Below are 8,523 nucleotides of genomic sequence, written 5' to 3'. Positions count from 1 at the left end.
AAACAGGTATCACCATCATGTTCAATATGTCCAAAAACCTATAGATCTGATGACATTTCATCAAAATATGAGCAGATGAATTTTTGAGTCTTTTTTTTAGGGTACACATTACAAGGCAAGATCTAGGGGTTAGCAAAAATATTGCACTTTGGAGTGAAAAAAACCTCACCATCATGCTCAGAGTGGCCAAAAACTTTAGAAGTGCTTGTCAAATTGTGAAAATCTATCCTTGAATTTTTTTGAGGTATTCTTTTGGGGTTTGCATCATCTATATGAAAATATGTACAATTGTATGAATATTTACAATGTATGATGACTCAAACTAGGCCAACACATAGGAAGATTGCAACACAAATTTTTTGGCACAAAATTCTTTGTTTACAAAATATTTTGATTAAACAATTTATTTTTTTGCAAAAATAAAAAGTGGGGCGTATTCATTTGTGTGTAGGCAAGTATGTAGGCTTGCATGTTGATATCACCAGCCTACACATGCAACCTATTTTTCTAATGTCATCAGTCCACATGCACCTTGCAAAATGTTCTATTTAGATTCTGCCACCTCAACAAGGTTTTGGGTATATTCCAAGCAGGTATTTTCCAATGACTAAGATTTTTTCAGGTAGGGATGTCATTTTTTTCTAGTATCAAGGAATAGTTTTGCCATATTTTATTGATGTCATTCTCACATCTGCATGATGCCATCTATATGTACACCTCCTTGGTCTCCTTCAACCCCTCTCTAAGCCTTTTTTGACCTTTGCTTAGTAAATCAACCATAACTTTTGCATCCATGGTAAAAATTGGTCAAATAATATATCATCAAAAAGCTGGTTCTAAGCCTAATATGATGGCATTGGTATTTTTTTGATATCTTGTTGTTGGTACATTTAATATTCTCTTTAAGTCATATACAATATTTTCACTTTTGAGCTGGTATCATTTTGCCATTTCTTCTATTTTTTACAATTCTTTTGGTGTTGGAAATTTCTCTCAGAGCATTCACAACCATCCATGCACTTTTTCTAGATTTTTCCTCAGTCACTTTTTATTTAGTCTTTTGCATTTTCACATTGTTTGATTACTTGGTAATTTTATCTCCAGGAAGCTTTATTTGGTGTTGGATGACATTACTCAGGGTGTTTTATATGTATCTCCAACACTTTTCCCCATTTGGGCATTTTGCGCTTCTTTTTCATGCACTTATTTTTTTGTAGATGCATTGAGATAAAGTGTCACTTTTGTGTATAAGTTTTGGGAATTTTGCACATTCTATTGTGTCTAATTTTGTACATGCACTATATTATAAAATACCTTGGGGGGTTTGTGTAGTACTTCTTGTCTCATGCATGCATGTATTAGTTGCATACCCTTTTTCATTTGTGGGTACTTTCTTATGCACATTTAGATTCTCCTTCATGCACTACTAGGTGAAACAAATATTTACTGGACCTATCATGCCTCTCCCCTATCCATATTATGGGGTTGTTCTATTGGTGCTAATACTTCCTTTGTTTTTCTTTGCAGTAAGCTACATAAACGATATTTTTTCCTATGTATTAGCTAGATGCAGTGGCTATATTTTGCTGAGATAGAGAATTTACCTTATAAAAACTATTGCATTCTAGTTTTATGGAGATGACTTATTCTTAGTTGATCGATTTTAAGACTTATAATGTAGGAAAATTGGAAATTAGGGGCTCACTAACTAAATCCAATATAAATAGCCAATTAACCAAATTACATTGAAAGACAGTTGAACCCAATAGATCTAGGCTCAATCCCAATGGGAAAGACACTGAAATTCTGATCAGATTCAAATGGTTGGGGTTGATTATCCTCTTTTTAATGTGAATTGTAATGCAATTATGAAATTAGGGTAAAATGAAGGATTATTGAAGTAATCTAACAGAAACAGTAAGCTACAAATGTCCCACAGAGTGACAAACTTGGATATGGGTAAAATAAGAAGTTTAGAACCTATCCTTTGAAGTTCGTCTTGATTTTTTAGGACCAAGTAGTACAGATCCGCCTTGGTCCTCTGAATTTTTTGCCATCAAAAGCTAGCCTGTTCATCATTGTTGACTGCCAAATTTCTTGAGTAGAGATTTGTACCTGTTTCTTGCACACATAAAGAAAGGGAAATATGTTTTGGATAGGGGCTTGCCTGAGGTCAAACCTTGGTTTTGAAATTAACCATGAGTGAAATAATGCAAATAATTAAATAAATATTAAGAAAATATACCTCAGATTTGCAATCGTTGATGATGATGCAATGCTCTTTTAATGTTATAAATGTTGAATGCAATGGCATGAAAAACACATGGACATGAAAAACCTTAATCACACACACATGCTTGCATTAAGATTGATATAACTTTGCTCCATAATGCTTGAATGATGGATATGCAACCTTGAATTTCTGAAGATGTTTGATGACAAATGCTTTACAAATGCACGAATAATAGGGATGAAGTCTTAGGTTTCTTCTTAGATCTAAAATGAATTGATATAATGTATTTATATAGGATTCCCTAGGAAATTTAAAGATTAGGCTGACCTCCAATTGTCATGTGTAACCTTGGGAATCAAATGCTATTAGGGAGATATTGATCCTACCCCATTTCAAATTGGGGCCCATTTGAGAGGGATTGGGGCATTTTGGGGCGCCCTGGCCCAGACTAGGTCATTGGTCCTTCTATAAAAAGGACCAAAATAAGAAACCAAGGAGGAGGGTATCCCATAGTAGGACCCACCAATGGGTGTACATGACATTAAAGTTGGATAATAGGATCAAATCAGACCTAGAGAGGGGATGAGGATTAGACATGCTAAAGTGCACAAACATGAGGTGTGAATTGAACTTGTGACAATTCATGACGCTACAAGACTATTGGCACCTGCATTTTTTACTAGTAGTTTACTCTTGCATGGTTGAGTAGTTTTTTTGGGGTCACTCGTGCAAATTCAGGTGATATTTGTATCTTTGATTGTCAGATATTTTACCTTTATTTTCCATATGTTTGATCAAGTAGTTTTGTTGGGGGTACTCATGTAAATTATTTTTGGATTATTCCCATTCATTTCTTTAATTTCCAATTTTTTTTTCCTTTTTTTGTCATCTATTTGATTAAGTAGTGTCATTGGGGGGTACTCATGCAAATTTTTGTTTTCTTGGTGCTGACAAACATTCTTCAGATTATTGCTACTTGTATTTTCAACTAGCAATTTACTCTTGCATGGTTGAGCAGTAATGCTGGGGTCACTCATGCATATTCATGTACCATTTGCATCTTTAATTGACATATGTTTTCCTTTTGTTTTCCATATGTTCATTTCTTGAGTAGCGTCTTTGGGATCACTTAGGCAGATTATTGTCTTTAGAGGAGGTTCTTCATTCAACACTATAGTAGTCCCTTTGTATGACAATTGATTCTTGTATTATACTTTTGTGGACACAACTTCTCCTTAGTTGATTAGTTCTTTAGACTAATGGAACCTATATTTTTGTCTATTGGTTTACTCTTGCATGGTTGAGTAGTGTCATTTGGGTCACTTGTGTAGATTCATGTGTCATATGTATCTTCAGTTGCTAGATAGTTTTCCTTTGTTTGTCATCTATTTATTCGAGTAGTGTCATTGGGGGCACTTATACAAATTATTGTCTTTAGACTATTATAATTTGTATCTTTGATTATTAGATGTTTTGCCTTTGTTTTCCATTTGCTTGATTGAGTAGTGTCGTTGGAGACACTCATGTAGATTTTTGTTTTCTTGGTGTACTAATCAACATTCTTCAAACTATTGGTAGCTATATTTTCAACTAGCATTTTACTCTCACATTGTTGAGTAGTGTCATTGGGGTCACTCAAGCAGATTCATGTACCATTTGCATCTTCGACATAAAGATGTTTTCCTTTTGTTTTCCATCTTTTCATTACTTGAGTAGTTTCATTGGGGGAACTCATGCAGATTATTGTCTTTAGAGGAGTTTTTTCATTCAACACTATATCAATCTCTTTGTTTGACAGTTGTCTATAGCTTCTTCACACTTTGGAGGATGTTCTTCATGTTCTTATTTTTTTGAGACATTGATTTGGAGGCTTCTTAGTCCTTCATTCCTTTTTCTCTCTTTTGGAGAATAGTTTTCTCACACTAGGTTTTTATCCTTTTCTCTATTTATGAGAGATTTGCATTAGTTTGTACATAGGTATCTAATGAGGCCTTTAGTCGTTGAGACTCATTCTCACATTTATATATGCATTCATATTAATGTTTTAGATAATCCCTAAGCTCATCCAAAGGGGGTTCTTGGAGTAATTAGGATATTTATAATTACTTTATTTACCTAAGGTAAAATTACATGCTTTTTCATTTTATTAAATTAGGCTAATAATAACTTAAGTTGTCTCATTCATTATGATTGTGACACTTGACACTAGCTATTTTTCTCTTTCTTTAGGGTTTTTCATCTGGTTAGATATTTATGCTTTTATAAGAATTGTTTCATTCATTTTGTAATCATTCTATATCTATTCCTTGTTTCTCTCATTTATGGAAGGTGTTGTTTATTTACTAGTTTGACCTTGCAGGCTTGTGTTGCAAACTTCAACAAATGCCACCTAGAATAACTAGACTACATAAATAATTATATAACTTAATTAAGGGTTATTTTAGTCATAATTAGCTACATATATCTCAATACAATCTATAAGTTGAAGGAATAGAAAAATATTGAAATAAATAATAGAAGATTATGTAGGGATTTGAGGTTCTTAATTCTTAAGTATAATTTTTCATCTATTTCATTAATGACTATTGTTGGTCCTCACAACTAGAATGACAACCATGTTATAAAAATTCAATTCAAGGATTGGACATCCTTAGTGAACAACTAGCTTTCCTGTAGCAAAGGCTCATTTACTTTATCGACCAGGGATGTAAACTTGAAACGAGCCAACACTATGTGCACTAAGTTCAAATCGCAACCATTCTATTCTATTGCAGGAAAGAAAATTCTCTGAAATATATATATAAAAACATGATGAACTAATACCTTATCAGAACTCACAACTAAAAGTAACTTAAGAAAATTCTACCAAATGATAATGTTCTAGCCAACGGATAGGAACTACTCTGCCGCTATGGCTGCAGGAACAAACACATGAACTATTTCCAGTTGTTGCAGGAACAGTCGAATGCCAAAACAACAACTATTAAAAGATGGAAATTAACTAAAAAACACAAAGGGACTACTCACCAAGTGGCCCCCCTTGAGTGAGTATATCCAGAATTTTAGATAACAACTGATGAGCTCAAAATAACATTGTCTTCTTTATTCGAAATTGATTGCAAAATACATAAGTCTGAAAACTGGATATTGCGAATTCTATGATCGTTCTGTCCTCTCCAAGAGGAGATAGAGACCTTTTATTTATAAGGAAACTTTATAACAGATTCCTAATTGATCAACCCACATCCCAAAGGAATAGGCGAATATGTTTATTATACTAAAGAAGTCAGCGTAGGAGAACAAAACAACATCTATCCTACAGCTGAGAAGATATAATGTGACTTCCTTCCTGTATTTAAGCTCCACTAGGAACAATTATGAATGTCCCACAAACCGCTCTATTGAGGAAGCGATCAAGTGGTTATGATCTTCTTCAATGCTGCTCCATTTTTACTGGGTTTGCATCGTAGTGGCATGTTGATGTTCCTCTTAACGGCCAGCTTAGTCTTTCTTTCATCTTGGCTGACCCTTCATCATGGTGTTAATGTGCACAAAAACATGTGTATCTATTGATGTTAACATACCATAAATTAAACCATATTCTAAGATTGTTTTAGATAATTTGCATAGATGAACCATTTAAAAATCATTATATAACAACCTTAGGTATATGATAAATCAGTTCCAGAAATACTTAAAAAGGTATCAACTAGGAAAGCCTTTTGACCCAAATATTATCTAGACACAAGACCTAAGAATGAATGCTATGAAAAAAATCTATCAAAACAGAGCCATTATTTTGGCTCATCAATGCCCCCCAATCTAGCTTCTTGCTGATCCTCCGGCAACAGGAAAGTTTCAAATTTTGGCATTGATTATGAAATTGTCGGGGGTAACCTGCCCAAAACCTCTTGTAGACAAAATCCAATAGAATCCTTTCATCTTTTCCAATCGTATCCACCCGGAGTGTTTTGTTGCTTCATCATACGGTGGGTCATTATTCTTGCATACCATTAGTGGCCATAGGAGAATTGGTGGCTAGAAGCTAAGGGGCAACTAGTGTCTTCCTTTCATTCTTCCCAAATGTATATATTGGGATGCCCTCCTCCGCGCTGCATGATAATTTGATAAGGAGTGTGGCTTGGACTATTTCAAGTTTCTGTTGCGCTAATGGAAAGAAGATTGTACAATATATTCAGAACATTCATCCTTCTTCCATGGTGTAGATGACTCAAAAGCTTGAAATGATGGGAATGCAGATATGAGAATCTCCCTTCACAAGTTAAATACTTGATGACACATAACGTTACTGCTCTCCATTCAGGCGGAAGAGATTCTCGTATGGCCCCCTACTTATCTATTACCAAAGGTGGGTCTCCCTATTGTATAAATTTTAATCTCGCACTTCATACATCCTTTGATTCAGTGTATTTTCCCCCGTCTGCTGGCAACCCTGCGGGTGAATTCTCTTGCAACCTCCTCATTAAACTCAGTTAGCTTTAGAAAATAATCTAACCACTCACTATTGCAGAATTCTGGTTCACAATCCTGGTCTTGTAGAAGAATATCATGGACTGTAGGTTCATGACAAACTGGTAGACCACCCATCATAACAATGAAATTCTCAACTCACCAATGGCGGAAATATGCCCAACTCTGCAACTTTCAAAAGAAATATACTCTGTTTGGCTAGAACCTAGCTGCAATTTCAAAATAACTCAAGGTAGACAAAAGGAACATAGTACATAATATCACATCAAACCAAAAAAATTAAAAATTTAAACTCAATTTGAGATGACATAAGAATTATCCGTGAGAATAATTCACATCGTACTTCCCCCCCAACCTAAGGTTTAACAGGTGTCCACACATGCGGAGGATGACTGAAAAGGACACTATGAAAATATCATTATGATATGAAATATGGTTTAATTACATGTATGTCACAAAATTAAATACACACGAGTGTACTTGATATCGTGCCATAATGACTGCAGATGGAGAAATTTATTATGTAGGAAGTTGACCCGTTATGCACGACATGTGAGGTGAGAATGAATGACGAGAGTGGAAGGGAATGAGTGAAGGTGGAAATGGAATATTTATTGCACAAAAATGTACTTCCATTGAATATGGAAGTATTTATTATGAGTATGCATCAAAGATTTAGGAAGAAGGCAAAATGGAAAGGCTGCCACCTGTTGCTGCAGGAATCTCGACATTTTTTGGATTAGCGAACTGCTTTAGGAATTTTTCTTTGGAAATAGGTTTATGATAGAGGCGCAAGCGATGACCATTTACCAACAATTTGAATTTGACAAGATCAATTGTGGACAGTTGGACTGCACCATTAGAGAATGTTTCAATTACCTCATAAGGCCCTAACCAACGCGTTTGCAGTTTTCCCAAATTGTCCTTATACCTTGAATCATAGAGAAGGGCCCGATCGCCTAACTTGAATGCTTTGTCTTTTATATATCTATCATGCCACTTCATGCGTTGATTTTGAATTGTTTCTATGTGTTGCAGGGCCGACTTTTTGATTTTGTCCAAGGCACTAAGCTGTAGGAGCCTTTCCTGTTGTGTTGCAGAGAGAGTCATATCCAAGGCTATGGCTGTTCTAAGTGTTTTATGATCAAATTCCATAGGCATCATAGCTTTTGTCCCATACACCATTTCAAAGGGTGTAAACCCTATAGTGGTTTTCCATGTGATTTGATAGGTCCATACTGCTTCAAGCAACCTACTAGACCAATCCTTATGATGAAGAGCTATTGTCTTGGTTAATATAGATTCAAGTTCCCTATTGGTGATTTCAGCTTGTACATTTGCCAGAGGATGGTAGGGAGTGGATTTACTATGCCTTATATTATATTCATTGACCAGGGCGGTAATCAAAGTGGAAGTGAATTGTGCCCCTTGATTAGTCACAATCTCTTTGGGAACTCCATATCATGTAAAGATTTCCTCATACAAAAAATTTTCTACCTTGTTATCCTTGGCATGTTTGAATGCTTTGGCCTCAACCCATTTTGTAACATAGTTAGTACACACAAGAATGTATGACCTACCATTTGAGTATGGATCAATTGGCCCAAAAAAGTCTAACCCCTATTTGTCAAATGGTGTAACAACCACTTGTGGATGCAAATGCATCTCATCAGATCGAGTTGGTCTTCCGATTCGCTGATATCTATCACATTTCTTGGTATACTTGATTGCATCTTTGTGTAAAGTCAGCCAATAATATCCCATAGTCAATGTCTTTAGAGTTGTTCTCTTGGCAGCAA

The 8,523-nt window shown here is 35.2% G+C and overlaps 1 protein-coding gene across 1 annotated transcript; it reads right to left on the bottom strand.

The window, feature by feature from the left end:
- Positions 1-7,399: 7,399 nt before the first annotated feature.
- Positions 7,400-7,909, bottom strand: LOC131073050 (uncharacterized). Its single transcript, XM_058009413.2, has one exon. The coding sequence runs from the start codon at positions 7,907-7,909 to the stop codon at positions 7,400-7,402; it is 510 nt and encodes a 169-aa protein (XP_057865396.2).
- Positions 7,910-8,523: the final 614 nt, after the last annotated feature.

Source organism: Cryptomeria japonica, chromosome 6 (genome assembly GCF_030272615.1).
Source record: "Cryptomeria japonica chromosome 6, Sugi_1.0, whole genome shotgun sequence".
Lineage (NCBI taxonomy): Eukaryota > Viridiplantae > Streptophyta > Pinopsida > Cupressales > Cupressaceae > Cryptomeria > Cryptomeria japonica.
This window is presented reverse-complemented; position numbering and strand designations above follow the sequence as displayed.

What these genes read in the sequence shown, in the direction of transcription:
- LOC131073050 (XM_058009413.2), bottom strand. Translation starts at nt 7,909, where the DNA reads ATGGTGTATGGGACAAAAGCTATGATGCCTATGGAATTTGATCATAAA.